This window comes from Panthera uncia, chromosome D1, assembly GCF_023721935.1.
Source record: "Panthera uncia isolate 11264 chromosome D1, Puncia_PCG_1.0, whole genome shotgun sequence".
Classification (NCBI taxonomy): Eukaryota; Metazoa; Chordata; class Mammalia; order Carnivora; family Felidae; genus Panthera; species Panthera uncia.
In genome coordinates, this window is record NC_064808.1 from 54,845,486 (window position 1) to 54,871,791 (window position 26,306).

At 39.4% G+C, this 26,306-nt stretch overlaps 2 protein-coding genes across 3 annotated transcripts in view; one reads left to right on the forward strand and one right to left on the reverse strand.

Moving 5' to 3' along the window:
* Window positions 1-470: 470 nt before the first annotated feature.
* LOC125937459 (cytochrome c oxidase assembly factor 4 homolog, mitochondrial) lies at window positions 471-5,679 on the reverse strand. The gene is made up of 2 exons (XM_049652178.1): window positions 5,472-5,679; window positions 471-3,461 (listed from the first exon to the last, which is right to left on the reverse strand). Exons 1-2 carry the CDS (start codon window positions 5,628-5,630, stop codon window positions 3,195-3,197), a joined length of 426 nt encoding a protein of 141 aa, XP_049508135.1. The 5' UTR covers window positions 5,631-5,679; the 3' UTR covers window positions 471-3,194.
* Window positions 5,680-5,703: 24 nt separating this feature from the next.
* Window positions 5,704-26,306, forward strand: part of PAAF1 (proteasomal ATPase associated factor 1) — a 32,900-nt gene continuing 12,297 nt past the window's right edge. Inside the window, exons 1-6 of one of the 2 annotated variants that reach the window (XM_049652113.1) lie at window positions 5,704-5,784; window positions 9,341-9,381; window positions 12,817-12,920; window positions 16,815-16,904; window positions 24,162-24,260; window positions 24,908-25,058. In XM_049652113.1, the coding sequence (XP_049508070.1) occupies window positions 5,738-5,784; window positions 9,341-9,381; window positions 12,817-12,920; window positions 16,815-16,904; window positions 24,162-24,260; window positions 24,908-25,058 (532 nt within the window). In that variant the 5' untranslated portion in view covers window positions 5,704-5,737. The remainder of the gene's footprint in view (window positions 5,785-9,340; window positions 9,382-12,816; window positions 12,921-16,814; window positions 16,905-24,161; window positions 24,261-24,907; window positions 25,059-26,306) is intronic. The other variant, XM_049652110.1, reaches the window with a different exon arrangement.

Genomic DNA, 26,306 nt, shown 5'->3' on the forward strand with positions numbered 1-26,306 from the left:
CTATGGGCTCCAGAGCTGAGAGACTTAAAAAACGTGCCAATCTATAACCCTGTGGGCAATGTGTACTGGTTAATCTTTAAGTAAAACACTAAAAAAAGAAAAAGAAAGAAAGAAAAGGTAGTATTTACATAGTCTATGTAGTTACTATTTGTTAAACATTATACTAAGCACTGGATGACTATGAGACCACAGAACAGAGAACAGCATAGACTTTAGAATAAGACTTGAAAGTCTGACCCCCAAACTGACGTTTATTTCCTCCTCTGTAAATGGGAGCTAATGGAATTATGGGGATTAAATGAGAAAATGTGACTCAGGAGAGTGCCTAGCACACAATAATAATCACAATAATAGGCAACATTTAGTGAATGCTTCCTGTGTACCACACAGTTTCTAACTCATTCAACAACTTTATAAGGAAGGTCTACATTTATTAGTTTTAAGGCCTATGGTGTGTATTTTACAGAAGAAAAAAACAGATCCTGAGATGTTAACTAATTTGCCCCAAATCACACAGCTTAAGTGGCATAGTGGGATTTGAAAGCATTGTATCATAGGGATTGAGAGAAAACGATGGAACCAAACAGCCTGGGTTAAATGCTTCATAACCGTTATAATATATAACATAACATTTATATTACATATGACACACATATATAATATACGTAAATATAATATTTATAAGAGTTTTAATAGTTCAAAATACACTAGTAATTTTTATTATTTGCTATTTATACATTGTCCCTCATTTAATTCTCTAAGTATGTGTATTAAACAGGAATTATCCCCATTTACTTTGAGGAAACAGATTTGGGTGGCAACAGAGCCCTCTTTACCCAGATATATCCTGTGACCCACCCAGTGTTAGCTCCCTGGTAGAGCTGGAGTCCTAAAAAAGTTACACTTAGCTGGTTTAGTTTCTTCCTGCTAAGGAGGTCCTTCTAACCTTCCCCTTTGCTAGAATCCCACCTACCTTACCCACAGTCTATCATTTCTATTTTAATTACACAAATTAACACATACATTCCTGTTGTAAAAGACTTGAATATATAAGCAAATATAGTTCTTATTGGAGTTTTACATTGTGACCATTTATCCACTCTTTAAACAATGCTGCAATAACGTAACAGTATATATACATCTTGTAAAAATATATTTAAGAGGGCTCCTAAAAAAGGAATTTCTATTGAAATATTTTAATTTTTTCTAAGTTTTTATTTTAAGTAATCTCTACACCTAAAGTGGGGCCTGAATTCATGACCCTGAGATTAAGAGTTACATGCTCTTCTGAATGAGCCAGCCAGGTACCCCGCTGTTGAAATTTTTTTTTTTTTTTAATTTTTTTTTTTAACGTTTATTTATTTTTGAGACAGGGAGAGACAGCATGAATGGGGGAGGGTCAGAGAGAGAGGGAGACACAGAATCCGAAACAGGCTCCAGGCTCCAAGCTGTCAGCACAGAGCCCGACGCGGGGCTCAAACTCACGGACCGCGAGATCATGACCTGAGCCGAAGTCGGACGCTTAACCGACTGAGCCACCCAGGCGCCCCTGAAATATTTAAAGTATTTATAGATCCCATCAAATTGTCCTCCAAAAGCTTTACTAATTTATTATCCCTTTAAGTGTGATTGTGCCTGTTCTTCATCCTCACCAGTACTGGTCATTATAAATACTTTTAATTTTTGTCAATAGAAATAGCTAATAACCACTTTAACTTCTTTATGTTTCAATTGGGTTGTTTGCTTTTTCTCACTGATTTCTAGGTACTTTTTACTTGTGCAGATGGTATTCTGTTACATATGTTACAAATAGGTAATGTCTCCTTTATCATTAAAGGTTCAACTCAACTAACTCCCTTGAGATTCTTGCTGACAGCTGCAGTCCACACTGCTCCCTCTGATGACTCAGCATTGAGCAGACATGCACCCCAAAGAGATTCATCTCTCTCTATATGCCCAGTCATCCCATTCTAATTGGATTTTATTGTTCTTTAAACTCGTATTCCTCCTGTCTTCTACCCTCTTCTCTTTCGTCCTCAGTCACCAACAAAGACTCAAAGTAGTTTTAGGGCCTACAATACTTCAGATTTGTGCTTCCAATATATAGATGCTCAAGAAATGTTAACTGATGATGAGAGCATATGCCCCTTTGCATTCCAGCTTCTGTGGCAAGAGTCACTCTTCTAACTCCCTTCCCACTTCCAAATGCCTCATAGGGCTAGGCAGAAAGTAATAGAATGGGTAATGTAGTTTCATGGAAGGAAATGAAAATCAATGGCAACTGTTAACAACTGGAGAACATAACCAACTAAAAGAAGCATCCATATTCAGCTCCAGCAAATTACTGTCAAGTAGGAATATAAGCTCCATGTTGATAGCTTCTCCAGTTTTTAAAATCTGAAAATCTGTATTTTATGTTAAATGTGCCTTTTAAATGTCAGGCCAACATTGTGTGTTTCCTGGGCTGGAAGCACGCTGAGGTCAGACTGTATCTGTCTGCACATAAGAGGCACTCGATGTTTATTTTCCCATTTGTTTTCTTCCTTCCTTAGACTGAATGAAACGTCCAGAACAACTAATGAAAGATAAAGGCACTTATATAATGGCCAGTAATTAGTTGTTCTAATGCTGTTTTATTTATTTCTATCTCTCAAACCAGACTAAGAAACATGAAAGAAGAGATCCTATTATTTATCACATCAGATCATATTATTCATTCACACAGTACCTGGCACCTGGGAAGGTCTCAGAAAAACTTGCTGTGTTGAACCAATTACTCAATAAATGAAGACCTGATTAGGTAATCAGTTTACATTTAGATTGTGAATTTACTTTTAAAATTAAACATCCATGTAATCGGCTCGGTACCTGGCACACTGACCCAAGATGTAAGGTAAGAGAGCATCCCTTAACCCAACTCTTTGTTTTACTTGGCAAATATCAGTTGACATTTAATATCGGTGTAACATGGTAGGTGAGGATGTGTGGGATTGCACAATGAAAATATGACAGCTCTTTACAGCAGTCATGTCCAAACCCATGGCTGTCTGGCTCTCAAAGTCAGTCTTGGCCAGACAATCCCCATGTTTTACGCCTCTCGGCCCAAACTTCCACTGTTCAGGACTTCTTCCTCCTATGATCTCTCTGGGCTCGTTTCTTCAGGGACATCCTCTGGGGATAGGTGGTTTGGGGTCTCAGTGGTGAGCACTGCCTTGCTCTTTCCTCCTCTGCAGCTCCTCCCGCCGCCTTGCCTGATGTTCACTCATGCAGTCCCTGAAGGCCTGTACCTGTGGCTGACACTGTCGCCAGTCCTGGTGTTGGGCCATGCACTCCTGTACTGCATAGTGGGAAGCAGCACAACCAGAGCGGGAAATCAGCTGGTCCAGCGGATCCTCTTCCTCATCCTCCTTCTTCACCTGTCGGGCCCAAGCATGGCCTTGAGTTGACATCTTTGAGAGTCTCTGGAATAATGGAGGGAAAGTTAGAGTAGGAATGTGATTATGAGGTTCCATTACTATCAATAACATTGACCAAACTGCACTGTTATAGCCTATCCGTGCATCTGTCTCCCCTTGCAGAGTGTAAGCTTATTTGAGAACAGATATTGGGCCTGATTCATTGGTGCCATCAGTACTAGGCCTGGCAAGAGAGCAGATCTGTAAAACGGTTTGAACTCAATAGAATGACATAAAGTATATGAGAAAGTTTAGCACAGCACTAAATAAGCTTGAATGGATTTTGCTAACAGAATTTGAATTAGGTGAAATGTCACCTTTTTGCAGCAGATGTCTCCCCAAAAGAATGAATCTCTCCTTTCCTCCTATTAGCCTTTTCCTATGGCTGGAAAAGAACATAGTTTAACACTTGGGAGATTACCCAAATATGGGTAGCGTTTGACATACAGGAGGAATGGAGAGTTCAGTTTAGCTGTAGCATAGAGTGTGCATGGGCGCATAAGTCTGTGAGATGAGAGTACTTAATGTGAGGTAGATTTGCCCAGACTGTCTTCCCAAGATCATCTGCCTCAGAGCACCCAGCAGAAAGCAGCCTACAGAAAGAACTTGAGAAAGCTTTGAAGGGAAATAACCTCAGCCTTTGAACAAATTTCACCATGACAGGCTTTAAAGGAACTAGCACTCTTCAATGCCTTTCCTGTTTCTCTGATTCATTCAACAAATGATTATTGAGTACCTATCATGTACCAGGTACAACGCAAGAATTGAGGATACAGGAGTGACCAAGACGGATGTAGTTCCTGCCTTATTGGAATTTACCTTTCAGTGCCTTTCCTGTGTCTCTGATTCATTCAACAAATGATCAATGAGAACCTATCATGTACCAGGCACTATGCTAGAGTTGAGGATACAGGAGTGACCAAGATGGATATAGTTCCTGCCTTAATGGAGTTTACAATCTAGACAATAAACAGGTTACTACACAGTGTGTACAGATAGCTAAGATTGGGAACACACTAGAGGAACACCTAATCCAGACATGGCAGGAACAGGCTGAGTAGGCTTCCTGGAAGAAGTGATTTCTAAACTGAGACTTGAAAGATGAATAGGAGTTAGCCAAGGATGGGGAGAAATAATACGGGTAGTCAATGGAAGAGCAGGGTCAGGGGTTGAGACAGAATTTGACACAGGAGAGGAACTCAAAGTTCTGTATGACTAGGGAATAGCAAATGAAATCGGCACTATGAGAAAATATCTGATCATAGCAAGGTCTTGTTGGCCACGTTAAGCCAACATAGCCTACCCAAAACTCATTTGCTTTGGAGGCAGTATAACTTAAGGAAGGAGGTGGGTAATAGGTTTTGAAGAGACTAAGATTGGAAACCTAGCTTTGTTACTGACTCACTGGGTGACCTTAAGAAAATCACTTCATAATCTCTCTTGAAAAAGAGTTCACATCTACCTCACAAGACTGTTGAAGACTAAATGACATAATGCACATAAGCCTGGCATGTCCAGACTTCAATAAATAAGTTTTTATTACTGTACGGAAAAAGTGCCCTGGATTCTAAGCCAAGAGAACTAGGTTCGAATCCTGACACCACGTTTTACCATACAATCTTCTTAGCTTCCTCCTTAATAATACTGAACTCATACAACTAATATAAAGATTAATATGATAATGGACGAGAAATGCATGCGCGACAACAGGGCTCACAGTAAATGCAACGGTACTCTTTCCCCACCACATCCTGGCTTCAGTCTTCCCTGAAGGAAAAAGAGGAAGACCCATGGTTGGAGATCAGGGCAAGCAAATGGTCGGCAGCGGGATGGCTGAGACTGGCCTGGACTAGGAAGTCATAGGAAAGCAGAGAAATTCATGTGTCCAAGGCACCTGCAGCTTCCACTTTAAAGTCTCCCACTTTAAGAAGACTCAAGCGCGAGCGCGGCAGCCAACCGCAGCCCCGCTGTGCCGGCTAAGCCTTACAGTGCAAGGACGCGGTACAGAGTGCTCACCGAGCAACAGGTGGAACACGAGAATTTGGACGCGCGTTCCTGCACGTCGCCGTCCGTCTTGTAGGCAGTTGTAACTCTCCCGACACTCCGACCGGAAACCAGCCTGTAAAGGAGCTTGAGAGCGGAAGTGGGGAAGAGGGACCCGCCGCGCATAATCATTGGCGGCCTCTCAGTAGAGATTCCGCCCTCCAATCTCGTCGCAGCCCCTTCTGGGACCCACTTCCGGCGAAGAGCGGAAGAGGCGGGCAGGTGGAGGCGGGGTTAAGATGGCGGCGCCTTTGAGGATTCAGAGCGACTGGGCCCAAGCCCTCAGGTGAACAAAGGCCCAGGCCCGGGACGGAGGAGGCGGGTAACGCATGTTGTCTTTGCGTTAAGGAGCGCTGTACCCAGTCCAGGATAGGGATTACCTCATCGATTCTTAAGGGATCCCTGGGTGTAGAAAAAGAAGTCACACGTGGTCATAGGTTTTCATTCTCAGAAGAGCTGTCCTGAGGCCAAGGCAACACGTACGTGCTGTGTGATCCCAGCACCAGGATTAGGATCAATGAGTGGACAAAGACAGGCAAACTGGGAGGCAGGGAAACTCTTAGCCAAGTAGTCCTAGTCATTTAGCAAATATTTACTGTATTTTCAAAAGTCCTAGTACTCAACCACCTACCTCCACATTGTCTTTGAGTGTATGATGGAATCCTTGTATTCTCAGACCCCCAGTGCTATGTTAGACATATTGGGCAGTTCTATTCAGGAAACAGTGTAACAACCACTATGTCCAGACCCTGTGAGTGTAGTGGAGTTTTAAACAGTGGTTCCTTCCTTCAAGAAGCTGATAGCTTAATTGGTAATGCACAGCAAACCATTCATTCAATATCTATTTATTCATGGTATACTGTGCAAGTTATTACTGCGTGCACCATGATGAGTACAGCAGTGCCATGAATGGCAACTGTTACTACCAAGGGTTTTTCAAATTGGAACAGTGGTGAAGATGAATAAAACATAGGTTTTTGCATTTAAGAAACTTACACTTTACTATGTGGACTAAATTACTTACTACAACACAGAATGTGTGACAAGTAATAAAGGAAGAACACTAACCTTTACTGAGGGCCAATCAGGAGAGAATGCAGGAGAGGAATAAAGAAGTAACTTGCTTAGGATTTTGCAGCCAGTAAGTGACAGAGAGTTACTTAGTATCAACCTAGATTTTTCTGTCTCAAAAGTGTAAGTCTTTTTCATTATATCCTAAAAGTGTTAAGAGTGATGAGGTAAGGATTTGGATGATTGGAGAGGAGCATTCTAAAACATGTAAAAAGTCAGTGACCTGTTAGAATGCAGACATTGTGTACTAGTCCCTTGTTTCAATTCGTTTTCCAGATAGCTAGGTGACCTTGAGCAAGTCACTTTTTCCTGAGCTTTAGGGTTTTTTTTTTTAAAGTCAGTTTTCTTAATAAATGTTTATTTATTTTTATTTTTTAATATGAAATTTATTGTCAAACTGGTTTCCATACAACACCCAGTGCTCATCCCAACAGGTGCCCTCCTCAATGCCAATCACCCACTTTCCCCTCCCTCCCACCCCCCTATCAACCCTCAGTTTATTCTCAGTTTTTAAGAGTCTGTTATGGTTTGGCTCCCCCCTCTCTAACTTTTTTTTTTTCCTTCTCCTCCCCCCAAAATGTTTTATTTCTTTTGAAAGAGAGAGAGAAAGAGAGAGAGAGAGCACACACAAGTGGGAGAGGGGCAGAGAGAGAGAATTCCAAGCAGGTTCCGTGCTGTCAGCACAGAGCCCATTGCCGGGCTTGAACCCATGAACCGTGAGATTATGACCTCAGCTGAAATCAGTAATCAGATGCTCAACCGACTGAGCCACCCAGGTGCCCCTATAAAAATTTTTAAAGTTTATTTTGAGACAGAGAGACAGAGCAAGGGAGGGGCAGAGAGGGAGAGAGAGAATCCCAAGCAGGCTCTGCTCTGTTAGCATGGAGCAGGACGTGGAGCTCAATTCTAGGAACTGGGAAATCATGACCCAAGCTGAAAGCAAGAGTCAAGATGTTTATTATTATTTTTTTAATGTTTATTTATTTTTGAGAGACTCAGAGAGATAGAGTGTGAGTGGGGGAGGGGCAGAGACAGAGGGAAACAAAGAATCCAAACCGGGCTTCAGGCTCTGAGCTGTCAGCACAGACTCTGACGTGGGGCCTGAACCCACAACTGCAAGATTATGACCTGAGCTGAAGTTGGATGCTCAACCCACTGAGCCATCCAGGCGCCCCAAGAGTCAGATGTTTAAATGACTGAGCCATCCAGGTGCCCCTGAGCTTCAGGTTTTTTGTTTGTTTGTTTTTAATCTTTAACATGGGAATAATAAAAGGTATTTTGTTAAATTGTGAGGATTAATTACACTGTTTGCAAAGTGTCTGGCACAGGGCTTGGTTTCCAGTAATCCCAATAAATATCTACATATAAAGTATTTTTTTAATTTTATTTTTTATTTTTTTAAATTTACATCCAAATTAGTTAGCATATAGTAAAACAATGATTTCAGGAGTAGATTCCTTAATGCCCCTTACTCATTTAGCCCATCCGCCCTCCCACAACCCCTCCGGCAACTGTCAGTTTGTTCTCCATATTTATGAATCTCTTCTGTTTTCTCCCCCTCCCTGTTTTTATTTTTGTTTCCCTTCCCTTATGTTCATCTGTTTTGTCTCTTAAAGTCCTCATATGAGTGAAGTCATATGATTTTTGTCTTTCTCTGACTAATTTCACTTAGCATAATACCCTCCAGTTCCATCCACGTAGTTGCAAATGGCAAGATTTCATTCTTTTTGATTGCCGAGTAGTACTCCATTGTGTGTGTGTGTGTGTGTGTGTGTGTGTGTGTGTGTGTATATATATATATATATATATATATATACACCACATTTTCTTTATCCATTCATCCGTTGATGGACATTTGGGCTCTCCATATTTTGGCTATTGTTGATAGTGCTGCTATAAACATTGGGGTGCATGTGTCCCTTCGAAACAGCACACCTGTATCCCATGGATAAATGCCTAGTAGTGCAATTGCTGGGTCATAGGTTAGTTCTATTTTTAGTTTTTTGAGGAACCTCCATACTGTTTTCCAGAGTGGCTGTACCAGCTTGCATTGCCACCAACAATGCAAAAGAGATCCTCTTTCTCCACATCCTCGCCAACATCTGTTGTTGCCTGAGTTGTTAATGTTAGCCATTCTGACAGGGGTGAGGTGGTATCTCGTTGTGGTTTTGATTTGTATTTCCCTGATGCTGAGTGATGTGGAGCATTTTTTCATGTGTCGGTTGGCCATCTGGATGTCTTCCTTGGAGAAGTGTCTATTCATGTCTTTTGCCCATTTCTTCACTGGATTATTTGGGTTTGGGATGTTAGGTTTGATAAGTTCCCTATAGATTTTGGATACTAACCCTTTATCTGATATGTCATTTGCAAATATCTTCTCCCATTCTGTTGGTTGCCTTTTAGTTTTGCTGATTGTTTCCTTCGCTGTGCAGAAGCTTTTTATTTTGATGAGGTCCCAGTAGTTCAGTTTTGAAAGTATTCTTGATTTTTCAAAGCTGTCAGCTGTATGGATAGTGAACTCCCTATTGATGAAATATTTGAGTATTCATTTAACCCGTAGATATCTATGCATTAAGTGCTTAATCCATGAATATTTCTTCAGTAAATAAAGTTTGTCTTAGAATAATCTATGCCTGGATGAGATGTTATACTGGATCATACCTCAGTACTATGTCCAAACTGAAAATTATATGATCTTCTTTCCCCCTTGCACCAGTGGCATCCTTTTCAGCATTGAATGAGCCTAATTAATCTTTTGTTTCTCTTCATAGGAAGGATGAAGGGGAAGCCTGGCTGAGTTGTCACCCCCCAGGTAATGTCCATATGCCCAAAACTATATGCCTTCCCTTTAGAGAAAGGGGATTTACTACCCCTAGAAGAGAGCTTCATACTTTCTCTTGACCCAAACTCCTTGCATAATGCTCATAGTCTTCAAATGTTCTTGACCATTCACACCAACTCCTCCATTTCAGGGGAAGGCCTTAAGATTAGTTTTCCATTTGGAGGCCACAGACTTACTCAGGGAGTGATTAAGTCCCTTAGCTATATATTATTGTATTCTAAGCAGTTCTGTAGTTTCATTTGTGATTTCCTGATGATGATTCCTAGATGTATGGCTCCAGCCCTGAACTCTCTTTAAGTTCAAGCAGAAATTGAACAATTATCTGCTAGACATTAATGCTTGAAGCTCTCACTGTTCTCTTGATTTTATCAAATCTAAAACCAAGCTGAGCACTTCTCTTGTCAAACAGACTTTCTTTCTTGATTTTCAAATTTAAGTTACCACCATTCTAGGCATCAGAATGAAAAACCTAGTCACTTTACCATGTCACGTCCAGATAGCTACCAAATCCTATCAGTTATTTCTTTGAATGACACTTCTGTGTTAGTCTTATCCATTTGTTTGTAGTTATTGTGGTACTATTAAAAAAAAATCAAACTTTTTTTTTTTTTTTTTTTTCAACGTTTTTTAATTTATTTTTGGGACAGAGAGAGACATAGCATGAACGGGGGAGGGGCAGAGAGAGAGGGAGACACAGAATCGGAAACAGGCTCCAGGCTCCGAGCCATCAGCCCAGAGCCTGACGCGGGGCTCGAACTCACGGACCGTGAGATCGTGACCTGGCTGAAGTCGGACGCTTAACCGACTGCGCCACCCAGGCGCCCCAAAAAATCAAACTTTTTAATAAATTTGTGAGTTTTGTTTTACTGATTATCCTTAACCTCAGATACCTTTGATTCTTTATATAACTATATTCTATTTCTCTGAGAAATAGAATTTTAAACAGTCTTTTGAGGAAAATGATGCTGTATGGAAGATAGTAGCTAGGTCTCATAGTCAAGGATTTTGTTTTTAAAGATGAGAACTAATTGTAGAGCAATTAAAATACAGGTTATATGTAGAGGAGAGAAGGGCCAACTGAAAAGCTAGTGTCTTAAAGGAGAGAGAGATTCAATTAACTCTAAAAGACTAAGATGAAAGAAGGTGAGGGTAAGTGCAGATGTAGATAAATGCATTGGTGTGGACATAGACATTTAAGAGTGTCTTCCTTCCTCCTTTTCTTACCCTTCCTTCCTTCCTTCCTTCCTTCCTCTTTCCTTCCTTCCTCACTTCCTTCCTGTAAGCTCTATGCCTTAATGTGGGGCTTGGCTTAAACTCATGACCTTGAGATCAAGATTCCTATGTTCTACTGACTGAACCAATTCTATTTTATAAACAGAAAACCAAGACTGAGATCATTTCAGTGACTACAGATGTAGAAAGGTCATTTTGAGGGTGTTGACAGAAGATTGGTTAAAATGATACACTCTGTGGACCAGGCATCATGGGGCAGTGGGTGAAGCCAGGAGGGAATTGTGGAGGTGGACAAAAAGCACAGTTCCCTTGATCCTATTTTTGTGGCTTCTTTCTGAACTAGCACTTCACACCACTTTCCTTCCCAAAGCTTCTTTGCTAGATTTTCTCTATTCCAGACCTTTATCCCAGATTGTAAGTTCCTCCATTAATATCCTTCAACTACCTTTTTATGACTGTTTTAACCAAACTGGTATTTTGTTGTTGTGTTTTGTTTTTTTGTTTTTTTAATTTATTTTTTTCCAAACTAGTATTTTTAAAAAAAATTTTTAATGTCTATTTATTTTTGAGAGAGAGAGAGAGACAGAGTGTGTGCAGGGGAGGGGCAGAGAGAGAGGAAGGCACAGAATCCGAAACAGGTTCCAGGCTCTGAGCTGCTAGCACAGAGCCCGATGCAAGGCTCGAACCCACAAACTAGGAGATCGTGACCTGAGCTGAAGTCAGAGGCTTAACCAACTGAGCCACCCAGGTGCCCCAAACTGGTATTTTTTTTAATGTTAATGGCAAAGAAACTTATTTAAAGCATTTTTTGTTTTTAATATTTATTTGTTTTTGAGAGAGAGTGAGAGAAACAGAGCATGAGTGGGGGAGAGGCAGAAAGAGAGGGAGACACAGAATCCAAAGTAGGCTTCAGGCTCTGAGCTGTCAGCACGGAACCCCCGTGGGGCTCAGACTCATGACCCACGAGACCATGACCCGAGCCGAATTCGGATGCTTAATAACTGAGTTACCCTGGCACCCCACCAAACTGGTATTTCAAAACAATTTTTGAAAAATTATATATAGAGCGTGGGGAGGGGGGGGATAGAGGGAGAGGGGAAGAGAGACAGAGAATATCCTAAGCAGGCTCCATGTTCAGTGTGGAGCCTGATGTTGGGCTTGATCTCACAATCTTGACTCCATGACCTAACCAACTAAGCCACCCAGGTGTCCCTAACCAAACTGTTATATTAATTGATGCCTCCTCCCTATCTTGTTCTTTCTAATTTTCTTTTATTCTTGACATGCTCCTCCCTGACTTGGTTTTCTTTCCCTTATATTCTGCCTAGCCCTATCTTTCTATCCTCTGTCTAGGTGTAATCTTCCAAGGTTCTACTTAAATCCCACCCTCTCTAGGAAGCACTCCTACTCTGTGTGAATCCTTGATGTTTTCTACTCCCCTCTTACTCCTAGAATTTCAGTTTAGTGCAATAATTATTTACTGAATAATTTGTAGACCCTGATCATTTCTGAACTCAAGGACTTTATAGTCTAATAGGGAGGTCAGACATATAAAGTGTATTATGGGCTCTTACAGAAGTGTATATATAAAGTGCAGAAGAAGAATAGAAGAGAATGTTTTTAACTCCATTCTACCATCTGCTTATGTTTATGTGTAGGATGTCTTATTTAGCCCTCATCACTGCAAAAACAGTGGTCTACTTAGGCAAATTTTCTAGGTTACTGAAGCTTAATTCTTTGCTATGTATTATATATATATATCTACATATATATATATATATGTAGATATATATATATATAGATATATAGATATATATGTATACTGTAGATAAATACATCTGTGCATGTTGGTCTTTATCTTTCATTCTGAAAGAATTCCATTTCACAGTCCGTAAAACTGAATTTGAGATCACTCTAGTAGTTTTCTTACAAATGCCGTATCACATCTCTAAATCTTTGTCCTAGGTTTTAGCTCGTGAGTGTACTCCCTCCCAAATTAGGTTCACTTAGGACAGTGCTCTTTCCACTTCACGTCACTTTAACACAAGTACCTTCTATTCTTCCATGAGCCAATTTCCTACCATAAGTACAAATGCCTGAATTGGGTCTTCAAGGAGAACAATGTTGAGTTCTTATTATTTTCTTGAGACATGCTTCTTTTGTGCTATGTAGGGAAACCAACTTTGTATGGTAGCCTGACTTGTCAAGGAATTGGCCTCGATGGCATCCCAGAAGTTACAGCTTCAGAAGGATTTATTGTGAATGAAATAAATAAGGTAGGTTTTTATGTCTTCTAGATGACACCGAGTCCAAAACTGGGTAGTACCTATATATCTACTGTAAATATTTATACTGTTATTTGTATATCTGTGTTATCTTTACTTGTATAATAATCACAGTTTTTACGCCTTTGAATGTCAAGTTTTTTTTTTCTTTTGTAGTTACATGTACTTTTAGATACTTTTAGTTACGTATACTTATTCTTACTTCCCTTATATCAGCGCTATTCAGTAGGTAAAATAATGTAAACCCCATATGTAATTTAAAACTTTCTAGGAACCACATAAAAAAGGTAAAAAGAAACAGGTGAAATTAATTTTAATAATATATTTTATTTAACCCAGTAGATCTAAAATATTATTTGAACTTATGATTAATATTAAGAAATTGTTAATGAGATATTATACATTCCGTTTTTCTTACTGAGTTCCTGAGATCCTGTGTATACTTTACATTTACCACACATCTCAATTCAGACTCTATAATTTTTTATTGAAAATACTTGATAAATGTATTTAGGTTCTATAAAATTTACAGGTGAGAACACAGATTCACATACCCAAGTAGTTCCAAATATACTTAAAAAGTTTTCCAAAAACTGAGTCAAGTATTAGTTTTTAAATTAAATTTTAAATAAAATAAAAATGCAGCTCTTCATTTGCACTGGCCGTATTTCAAATGCTCAGTAACCTCATGTGGCCAGTATCTACCATATTGGACAGCATAGCCTTTATCTGGCTAGGCCTTGATGAAGACCTACGTTAATAGTACTTAATAGTTTTTCTCATTGGTCTTTGAAGTGAGTAGATGGCCAAACTAAGTACAGTAAAACCTTGGATTGCGAGTAACCTTTTCTGTGAGTATTCTGCAAGATGATTAATCATTTCTAATAAATTTTAACTTGTTAAACTAGCAATGTCTTGCAATACGAGTAGAATATGACGCCCAATATCACATAATCACAACTGAGCCAATGGTTCTTAAAATTTGCCTTGATAAATGAATGCTTTGGATTAAAAGCATGTTTCTGTAATGAGTTATGCTTGGGGTTTTACTGTATTGCAGAACCTAAGATCTGACTTTCCTTACTCATTCTGATGGCTGTAGTCAGTATGCTCTGGTGGGTAACCTGATTCCCAAAGGGGAAACCAGCCTTTCTTTTAATGTGTAATTAAATGGAGATGATATTCTACCTATAGGCTGGTTAATGGGGAGGGAGACTGCATATGAATGAAACTATAAAATATTACAAAAGTGAGTTTTTGCTTATCATAACAATCCCGTGGGATTGATATTTTAAATTCCCATTTTGCACATAAGCAAACAGATTGAGAGGTTAATTAACCCTAGTAATCAAATCTAGTTAGACTGTATGCCAGAATTGAAACCAGTTCTATAAACTTCCAAATACGAACACCAGCTTGCAAGCCTACATTTTTCCCAGGTGTTTTGCCAGCCACAGCGTCAGTTCTGATTTCCTTTCTTCCCTTCATACGTAGGCCCTGATACAATCCTTATCTCTTCCAACCTCATTGCTAATTTCTGCCAGTGTACCTGCTAGGTAAGACAGTAAGTGGTTATAGTTGAACATTCATTTGTTTCCTAATTGCCCTGAGTCACTTTGCAGTCAACTTTTGCAGTTGCTACATCATTCTATTAAACAGTAGATTATGCTTAAATACATAATCCTGGAGTATAAAAAAGTTTGACTTTGAATTTTATCTTAGCATGGAATGCTCACACTCTTCCCCCAAACCTTGCCCTGAATTTTATGTTTTGATATCCTGCAGCTTTTCATTAAAATATTTTCATTAACAGCATGATTTTCTACTGCTGATATTGGAAGGTAGCTTAACATTTCTTTTCCTCCATAGTTTGTTTACGGATTAAAGGCTGAATTGCTTGATTGATAAGTGAGAGAATACCACTGATTGGTGAAATCTTTCATATAATTAGTCTCAAAGAAGTGAAGTCTTCTGAGAGCAAACCCAGTTCTTACAGATGCCTGAACACTGAGTTCATGGAGTTCCTTGAATCCTTGCTGATAGGAATGTTTAAACCAGGAGAGTTTAGCTGATGCTTTAATTTTGGATACAGGAGGCAATTCCAAATCCAGGTCAGCTCTCTTGCTGCCGTATGGGCTTTGTCATGTGGTTAGAAGCAAAAACTAATTTAATGAAAAACCTGCGGGCAACCACATATGGATATGCTGGCTAAGAAAGTGCTGTTTGTATAGGTAGGTATTCTGATGGTGTTTTTAAAGGAGTAGAATACTTGTAATAAGAGTATTTTGATTTTTAGTGATGAGAATATTATAATTTTGAAACTTTTTAAGAAAATATTTTATTTTTCATCCCTTCTATTTTAATTTTTTGTTTTTACTTGAGAGAGAGAGAGAGAGAGAGGGTGCACAAGCAGGGGAGAGGGACAGAGAGAGAGAGAGAGAGCAAGAATCTTAAGCAGGCTCCACATGCAGCACAGAGTCTGATGCGGGGCTTGATCCCACGACCCTGGGATCATGCCCTGAGCTGAAATCAAGAGTTGGGCTTTCAATCGAATGAGCCCCCAGGCACCCCTGAAACTCTTCTTTCTAATGAACTGTGAGGACCTGTGTTTGTTGTATATAGATTAACCTTAGAAAAAGGTTTGGAAAATCTTGATTTTTGAAGACATTTTCATTGTTCAGCAGAATTTCCAGAAACTTTGAAGTACTGCTGCAAAAGCGATAACAGGTTAGGAACCATTGGGTGAGTGTGGCTCCTCAGCTTCCCTGTAGGAGATACACACTTAGATGGTGGTGCTGGTATTCTGGCAGTTAGAATAAAGGGCTGTCCTATTTGCAAGAATCCTTGAAACGTTTACCAAGCCTTTTATACCTGTATACATGCTACCTTGAAATCTTAAATGGTTACAAAGGCTGCCTTTGCAAGTTATGTCACCTGGATCTAACATCTAGTTCTAGGTGCGGTTTCCCACTAGGTCACCAGTTTTCTTGCTACAACAGCTGAAAGATATGTGGTAATGACTAAGCAAAAATACATGGGGAATTAATACAGCTATGGGGCGATGAGCAGTCAGTGAACATGTGTAGTCAGTTTAAGTCCTAGGTAGGAATGAGCACTGAAGTCCTGACCAGGCATACACATTGTATAAGTATACCATAATTTGCTAATTTTCTCTGGTAACTATAGATATCAGTAGTCTAACATTTTATCTAAAAGTTCTTAAAGGCGGTAAGTTTACTTTTAGACTGATTGTTTAGGCCCTAGACTTGGAATCTGGTGCTGTTTCCTCCTGTTAATCCTGTTCCTTGCCCCATTGCTAATTGACAGTACTGGTATTAGATTTTCTCATAAAAATTAATGCCTTCATGTTTGTCATTTTTTTAAAGTGTTTTTAAGTGTTTATTTATTTTGAGAGAGAGAGCACACACATGCCTGGGAGCAGGGGAGGGGCAGAGAGAGGGAGAGAGAGAATCCCCAGCAGGCTCTTATGCTGTCTTGTGTAGAGCCCCACGCGGGTATTGATCTCGTGAACCGTGAGATCATGACCTGAGCCAAAAGCAGGAGTCAGAAGCTTGAGTGACTGAGCCACCTAAACACCCCTCGTGTTTGTCATTTGTACTTACTGTTGGTTTGTCTTCTGTGGGAGTTTACTTCACCATAAAAAGATAATGGCATCTAAGCAATACAAAATTACATTGCACCCCTTTGCAGTATAAGGGCTGCTGATCTATAGGGGAGTGGTTGTGTTGTGAGCTGGGAAAGGGCAATAAGAGCGGGTACATTTAAAAGATGAAAATTTCCTATCATCCTGATGTTTTCTTTAAGAGGCTTTAATTTCACTGGAGTAACTTTATTGATAAATTTCATCTTTCCCTCTCTATTTAGAAAAGCATTCATATTTCTTGTCCGGAGGAAAACGCATCCTCGAAGTTTTTGGCACCATACACTACTTTTTCCAGAATTCATTCCAAGAGTGTAAGTATTTTGATAAAATGAGGAGAAAATAGGGGTGCCTGGGTGACTCAGTCAGTTGAGCGGCCGACTTCGGCTCAGGTCATGATCTCACGGTCTGTGAGTTCGAGCCCCGCGTCGGGCTCTGTGCTGACAGCTCAGAGCCTGTTTCGGATTCTGTGTCTCCCTCTCTCTGACCCTCCCCCGTTCATGCTCTGTCTCTCTCTGTCTCAAAAATAAATTAACGTAAAAAAAAAAAAAAGTTAAACAATGAGGAGAAAATATAATGGCATGTTGTTTTTTCATTTTATCTGCTTGAGTGCTTATAGACATCCATAATTAATGTGCCTTTCATTTACTGTGCATTGTTAAGATAACACAGCTGAAGTGTGATGTTTGGCAAAACCGGTATTTGGGTCCACATAGAATATGTACATAAATCCACTCACTGTTAATCTTAGAGAAAGGAATTGTCTGAAGTTTATTTATATATGTTTTAGCAGAGCTGCTTAGTGGTTTTTGGGTAATGCTGGTAACTGTGTTTGTATAATTTGTCACTGTTCATATTTCTGTCTCATTGCCGACAAGGCAGGGACATTTTCTCAAAATTCCAAGTACAGCATATTGAGGGATAGTTTTCAGAGGTCGTTGTGATAATGCTCTTTCTAACTACCATGGAAGCATAAATGAGAAATATGTGGATAAACTGATTATATTAAAACCTTCCATTTCTTATTTTAAAAATAGCTAGTTTTTACCCATATTATAAAACGAACATAGATTTAGTAATGAAAATTTAGGAAATGTAAAAAAGGTGAAAAATCACTCACATTCTACTACTTGAAGATAACTAATGCGAACTTTTGGTACAAAGCCTGTATTAATAATAATTTTAGTAGTAATAGCCAACATTTGCCTACTATGTGTCTGTACCATGCTAAGCTTTATGTATTATTTTACTTGATTCTCCCTGTCTTTTCTTTAAATACTTTATCAAAATAGGTTTTTACAGTATATGCTGTTTTATAACTTGCTTTATATTCCTTTTTTTTTTAATTTTTTTTTTTCAACGTTTTTTATTTATTTTTGGGACAGAGAGAGACAGAGCATGAACGGGGGAGGGGCAGAGAGAGAGGGAGACACAGAATCAGAAACAGGCTCCAGGCTCTGAGCCATCAGCCCAGAGCCTGACGCGGGGCTCGAACTCACGGACCGCGAGATCGTGACCTGGCTGAAGTCGGACACTTAACCGACTGCGCCACCCAGGCGCCCCAATATTCCTTAATAATATGTTATGTACGTCATTGTACGTCACCTTTTTATATATTCTGTTAAGAACTGCATAGTATTCTGCTGTATGATTTTACCACAGTTTATTTTTTCCAATCTTACTGGACTTTCAGGTATCTTTGATTTCCTGATTTCATATTTTGATAGTATACTTAGAGCTAACCCTTTACTCACAAAGATAGGAAGAAATTAGAATACATTGGTAAAACAGACTTGTCGAGTCACAGGAAATGCAAATTATAAAGCTTTTGGTATGTTTTAACTGACTTCCACTTAACTAATTTATTGAGCTAACTGTTTCTCTGCATTTCCCATATAAAACATACTGACTGATGCTCACAGCATATTCACGATTTATGAGCTCGTTCCTGAGATCTGCATATTGTTGACACTACTGATTAAGTTGAATGCTTACCAAGGATCAGTTATAATTCCAGTTATATTGTTTCTGAAATTATGTTAATGAATTAAATATGTCCAACCAATGTAATATAAGTGTGAAAACTTTGGAAACTAAGTTGATTGCATTATAAACACTTGATAAAGGAGAGGATTTTTAAAAAACTGCTGTAATGATATGTGTAAGCAAAATAAATGCAAAGTGTTAGGGAAAAGATTTTTTTTTTCTTTATAATTTATTTATTTTGAGAGCAAGAGAGAAAGGGGGAGAGAGAGAGAGAGAGAGAGAGAGAGAGAGAGAGAGAGAGAAGAGGAGAGAGGAGAGACAGTGGATCCCAAGAAGTCTTCATGCTGTCAGCACAGAGCTCGACTCGGGGCTCAAACTCACAAACTGTGAGGTCATGACCTGAGCTGAGGTCGGATGCTTAACCCACTGAGCCACCCAGGCACCCTCTGTTTTTAGTTTTTTTTGAGGAACCTCCATACTGTTTTTCAGAGTGGCTGCACCACTTTTCGTCCCAGTCAGCGGTGCAAGAGGGTTGCCCTTTCTCCGCATCCTCTCCAGTACCTGTTGTTACTTGTGTTACAGATTTTAGCAATTCTGACAGGTGTGAGGTGGTATCTCATTGTGGTTTTGATTTGTATTTCCCTGATAATGAATGATGTTGAGGATAAGAGCTCTTATATTAAGGGTATTGACCCTTTGCCATTTATTTTTCAGATAGTTGCTTCTTATTATTGTTTATTTATGGTGTCTTTTGACATACAGATATTTAATATCTCTAGATAATAAAACCCAGCAACTTATTCCTTTATGGTAACACTTTTGGGGTCCTGCTTATGGTAGTCCATGATTTTTATATATTCACTTTGGGTGTAATGGTAAGCATAATGGGTAAGAGCACCGACTTTAGGGATAGACTCATTTGATTTGCTTCTTTGGCATTGAATGTTGGTTCTGCCACTTACTAACTGTGACCTTAGGCCAGGTACTTAACCTCTGTGTGCCACAGATGCTTTATTTGTAAAATAGGGGTAAAAGTAATATCTCATAGGGGTGTTATGAGGATTGAAACAGTTAGAATTCGGTCTGAAACATAGTAAGCACGATATAAGTGTTAAATACAATTATATAGTATTTTCTTTGAATGTTTTATTTTTTTACATTTCAAACTTTACTTTTGTTATTTAATTTAATTTTTTTTTTTAAAGTAGGCTCCATGCCCAGCGTGGGGCTCGAACTCATGACCCTGAGATCAAGAGTTGCAGACTCTACCAATTGAGCCAGCCAGGTGCTCCTGTTACTTAGTTTAAAGTAGGGATCTAACTTAATTCTTTTTGAAGTGATTAGCATATCACAGCACTATAAAGTAATCCATCCTTTATCTCACTCGCTTGAATTGTCATATTTATCCAATATTTAGAATTATCCAATTCATCTGGGTTTTTTTGCCATGACTAAGAAATAGATCTTTAGCTTTAGACCCGGACCTACGTTTACATCCTGGCTCTGTTGTTTCACCTTGGCAATATTATTTATTCCCTTCTTAAACCCCAGATTTCTCAGCTGAAAAATACAAATAATACCTATCTTAGAGATTTTTGAGCATAGTAGATTTGGGTAGTGTCTGTTACATGTCTGGTACATAATAGCTATTCAGTAATGTTAGTTCCCTTTCCTCTTTAACAAAAGTTTGGAGAAAGGAGACAGTTGGTATGACCTATAATCGACTCTTCAATGTTCTCTCACTTTGGAAGAACTGAGTAGTTCAGATTCAACTAGTTTTTATATCAGGGAACTAGGTCCCCAGAGATATGTAACACACGTAAGGTAACAATATCCCTGTCCCTTCCAGGGACAGTATATTAACTGAGAAGATACAATAGAATATATCAAAGTTTCTCGATCATGGCACTATTGACATTTTGAGCTCAATGATTCTTTATTGTAGTGAGCTATTCCCCAAGTGTGACAAGTAAAAATGTTTCCAGACATCACCAAACGTGATGAGGTAATTTGCCCACGGTTGACCACTACAATATACGAACATAGTGCTGCAGACTTACTAAAGGAGGAAGTGATAAACTTTTTGGCAGAGTTGGGAGAACCTTTGAGAAGTAGGTAATTTTTTTTTTTCCTTTTCTCTAGCTTACGTTATTGTAAGAATACAGTGTATAATACATATAATATAAAACATTTGTAAAAAAATATATTTGTAATTAAATTAAATTTACTTTTTTTTTTTAAAGTAAGCTCTGTGTCCAATGTGGGGCTTGAACTCACAACTCTGAGATCAAGGGTCATGTGCTGTATTGACTCAGCCACCCAAGTGCTCCAAATTTACTTATTTTTATTTGAGTATAGTTGAAAGAAGGTCATTTAAAAAAATTATTAATTTTTCTATTTCTTATGCTATTTCTTATTCTTTTTCTATTTCTTACTCTCCTTTTCTCTTATTTGAGTTCATCAGTAGGTAATTTGTCCAATTATTAATCACCTGCTATATTCCAGGTACTTCTCTGGGCACTGAGACTATAGCAGTGAATAAAACTGTGATGTAGAGCTTACCTTCTTGGGGTGTAGAACTAGACATGATTTGCTAATGATGTGGGTGTGAGATGTGAGAGAAAATGAGGAGAAGGGATGTTTCCAAAAATTTCCAAAGAAGTGGGTAAATAGTGGTGCCATTTACTAATGAGGTCAAGTAGTTGTATTGGTGTGGAGCAGGGAGAAATGAGAGTTCTGTTCTGAACATGTTAAGTTTGAGGTGACCACTATAAAGCCAAAGGTGGACAGATGCCTAGCTGGCAGTTGGATAGACTACCTGAGTCAGGAAAGGGGTTGCGCTTTGTTGCTTTAGGGATTAATTCTATTTCAGAGAGTGAGTAGGAGAGTGTTTAAATGTCTTTGTTTCTTGGGCCCTGCAAATGAGGACTGTGTTTGCTCTTATGGATATAGGTCAGATGGCTTCACTTGCCTACCTAGTGTTGTTTAGGTACTTCATTCCTTTTTTTTTTTTTTTTAATGTTTATTTTTGAGAGAGAGAGACAGAGTGCAAGTGGGGGAAAGGCAGAGAAAGAGAGGGACATACAGAATTTGAAACAGGCTCCAGGCTTTGAGCTGTCAGCACAGAGCCTTAATGCAGGGGCTTGAACTCACGAACCAAGAGATCATGACCTGAGTCGAAGTCAGATGCTTAACCAAATGGGCCACCCAGGTGCCCCTGAGGTACTTCACTCTTATTACCACACTGCTGTTGGTGGTATTTGTTGAGTTGTTACTATGTACATAGTCTATGATTGTGTTAAGAAGGTGCTGGACACGGACGCCTGGCTGGCTCAGTTGGTAGAGCATGCGATTCTTGATCTCAGGGAAGTAAGTTTGGAGCCCCACGTTGGGTGCAGAGATTACTTAAAAATAAAATCTTTCAGGGGCACCTGAGTGGTTCATTTGGTTGAGTGTCCGACTCTTGATTTTGGCTCGGGTCATGGTCTCATGGTTTTTGATTGAGCCCCATGTTGGGCTCTGCACTGACAGTGCAGACCCTATCTTTCTCTTCCTCGCTTTCTGCCCCCCCTCCCCCCCCACTGTGTGCTCACTCTCTCTCTCTCTCTCTCAAAATAAATAAATAAAAAGAGCACCTGGGTGGTTCAGTTAGTTAAGCATCTGACTTTGGCTCAGGTCATGATCTTATGGTTTGTGAGTTTGAGTCTCACATTGGGTGAGCTTAAGCCCCGCTTCAGGTAAGCCCTGCTTTTCTCTCTCTCTTTCTCTCTCCCTCTGTCTATCTCTCTCTGCCCCTCGTGGGATTCTGTCTTTCTCTCCCACACCAGAAAAATAATAAACGTAAAAATTTTTTAATAAGTTATTTTTTAACAATATTGATTCCACTTATGTTAATTTTTTAATGTTTATTTACTTTTGAGAGAGAGAAGGAGAGAAAGAGAGAGCGAGCATGAGCGGGGAAGGGGCAGAGAGAGAGGGAGACAGAATCTGAAGCAGGTTTCAGGCTGAGTTGTCAGCACAGAGCCCAATGCAGAGCTCGAACTCATGGACTGCGAGATCGTGAGCTGAGCTTGGCAGACACTCAACCGACTGAGCCACCTAGGTGCCCCTCAAAAAAAAAAAAAAAAAAAAAAAAAATTAACAAACATTAAAAAATTATAAAAAAAGTTATAAAAAATTTTTAAAAATCTTTCAAGGAAATAAAAAAAAGAAAGAAAGTGCTGGACATTGTTCTGACACTTACAGAGCTTGTGTAGCTGGGGAGCCAGACATGGAGTTGAAAGAAGTTAATTGGCAATACCAGTAGTTGGGCTTAAGGCCCAAGATTAGGGTGGTAGCAGTGGTCTTGGAGAAGAAAGATAGATCTGGGAGATAGTTCTCCTGCACTAGAATGTGAAGGCAGGGCTGTCCAATTTACCTCTGTGTTGCTATTACCAGCAATAAGAAACTAGGAGCAGAATGGGATTATTATGAAGATCAAATAGTATAATGTATTTGAAAATGTTTTATAAATGATAAAACATGATATAAAGGTTAATTGTTGTCATAATCCTTAAAATTAAAGGATCCACAATTAAGTTAACAGTACTTTTATTCCAAGGAACCAAAGTAAAGAAAAGGGCACCTGGGTGGCTCAGTCAGTTAAACGTCCAGCTCTTGATTTTGGCTCAATTCATGGTCTTGTGGTCATGTGATTGAGCCCCATTAGACTCCACACTGAGCATGGAGACTGCCTGAGATTCTCTCTCCCTCTCTCTCTGCCCCTCACCCACTTGCACATATGCTCAAAGTCTCTCTCTCAAAACATGAAGGAAAAGTCTTAGATTGTGTTAGAGTTGATAGATGTATCCCTTCAGTTCTTGCCAGATTTACTCATTATGGCTCGAATGGCATAGAAAAAAGTAAAATAGAAGGTTGGATAATTTAAAGCCAAAGTCCCTACTTTCTCCTTAATAATTTAGGTCACATGGGAATCACTGTTGCCGGGAATATATCTGGGATTATATATCTTAGTCCTACATTTCTGGAATGTTTGCACCTGGGTGTTTTTTAATAAAAAGGGTATGTATGTATACATGTGTATGGTCATTGCTTATGCATGAAGTCATTGTTAATGTTGAAACTGCATAAGTGAATCAGAATTTTTTGTTACTTATTCTGAAATAGACATATACACACAATTAGGATTTTACAGAGAGAATGTAAAATAGTAAATTGGAAGCATCTTTGCTTTTCCTTGAATCCTTCTGGTACATTTTAGTTGACTTTATTTTGTGTAAATAGGTTCCTAAGAATTAGGTATCTTAATTCTAAAATAGCAAATGATGGAAATGGTATGGGGATAGGAAAAACTGTTTAAAAAGCTGAAGCAGGATACTATATAGATGATTAGAAGAACATCTTTTTGTTTTGAGAAATAAAAGGTATTGGCACTAGCCTTGTTAGGAGACAGGTGATGTCCTTTGTGCTGGGAAGTGTAGGCTTGAAGAAGTCTTGGGGGAATGTGAAACAGGGAAATCTTTAACATATTTCAAGAGAATAAGAGCATTTCATTATTTATAACACCAGTTTTGTTTTTTGAATAGATAACGTGCCTGGACATTTCCAGTGGAGGCGGCCTTGGTGTGTCTTCTAGTGCTGATGGGAGCATGAAGATCTGGCAGGCTTCCAATGGCGAGCTCAGAGTAAAGGCTTTGAATATGCTTTTTGGGTCTCATGCCTGAAGGGTGGTCTGAGAAACCTTAGACTGGGTCATGGGTGGAAGAGTGGCACATTCTAAATTTGTAGGACCACTGCACTTCAGTTGACCTTTGTTCTCCCATATGTTAATCTCGGAACCATCCTCAATCTTGGTGATTTTCCAGAACAAATTGGGGCTGTAACAGTGGAGGAGCCACTGTGAATGTCTAAATGGGTGGTCCCTTGGTATTAACTTCCTTCAGTAGTCAGTTTCTAAGACAAAGTAACTAGACTATTATTACTAATTATATGGCTGAGCCCCTCTAACCCATACAGAGGATTTTAAGAAGAGGTAAGAGTCCTCAAGCCTCCATGTATGTAGAAGTAGACTTAAAGATGGCTGTGAGAACCTCAGACTTCAAATCCACAACATCTGTAGCCAGAGCTACAGGAAAGGGAGTCAGCAGCTCTTAGAACACTACCTGGTATACAAATGAGCTAAAGGGTTCCTTTTTGACCCCCATAGTTCTAAAACCCAGCATGTAGGTGTAGCAGGTAGATATTTCATTAAAGGGACCGAGGATATAAGAGGTAAGAGAAAATCAGGGGATGGACAAGAGAACTAGCATGGAATTTTCTTTTGTTTTTCCAGAGAGTATTGGAAGGACATGTGTTTGATGTGAATTGTTGCAGGTTTTTCCCATCAGGCCTTGTGGTTCTGAGTGGGGGAATGGATGCCCAGTTGAAGATCTGGTCAGCTGAAGATGCTAGCTGTGTGGTGACCTTCAAAGGTCACAAAGGAGGTATGAAGGGTAATTTCTCCAAAAGGCTTCTCTAATGATCCCCGGAGACGAATCACCAAAAGGTAGAAACAGAAGCTAGTTATCTACAGAAACACAAATAATTCCTCCAACTGGCCATTTAAATGAGCTATTTCCTCAAGGATTAGACATTGCTTTGACACTGAGTCTTGTTATTACTAACTGCCTTACACAGATAGTTGTTTTCCACAATAGACAAGTGAAAAAAAATCCTCCCCAGGAGGTCATCAGCTTGTGTGCTGGGAGAGACAGAGATGTGTGCCAACATTTTCTCATTAATCCTTTGGCTGAGGTGATGATAAAAGCTGGGTGGCAATGGCTGCATCACTAGACAACAAAGATAGAGCGTGGTACTTGTCAGGTCCCATGGATTTAAGTCACAGTTCAGATACTAAAAATGGATTAGCCATACAGCCAGTTGATATCAGGTTATAGAGACAGAGTGAGAACATTTTCCCCTTGTAACTGGTTAGTTTGTTGGAAAAAATGATAATTTAGAAATGTTTTATCCTTAATCAGAATGTTAAAAAGCTTCATGGGATCAAGCCCCACATCTGGCTCTGTGCTGACAGGGCAGAGCCTGCTTGGGATTCTCTCTCTCCCTGTCTCTGTATACCCTTCCCCTCCTCTCTCTCTCTCTCTCTCTCTCTCAAAATAAACATTTTTTTTTAAAAGCAGAGGTAAGATTTGTGTATGGTTTTTTGTTTTATTTTCGTTTTGAGAGTGATGGGGGTGGACACAGAGAGAGGGAGGGAGGGAGAGAGGGAGAGAGGGAGAGGGAGAGAGAGAGAGAGAGAGAGAGAGAGAGAGAACCTTAAGCAGACTTCACACTGAGGGTTCAGTCTCACAACCATGAGATTGTGCATGATTTGAGCCCAAATCAAAAGTCAGTCGCTCAACTGACTGAGCTACCAGGGTACCCCCATCTTTCAGTCTTCTTGTACTTTCTGTCTTATGTCCAGGTTTTTTTCATTTACAAGGGGAACGACCTGAGGGAGATGGGGCTACTCTATCTTGTCCAGACTGGAAGTCACATCTTTTTGTAAAATGGGGAGATTAATCCTTTCAATTAGTTCTCAATGGAAGTGGTAAGACCGTGATTTTCAAACTGAACTAAGATGTCTTCTTAATTTTTATTTAAAACACATGTTTTAAAGCCAAAATTGAAGCTTCAAAACCACTGTTCTAGGATACTACACTAAGAATTAAATCCAAACCTTTTTCCATGTC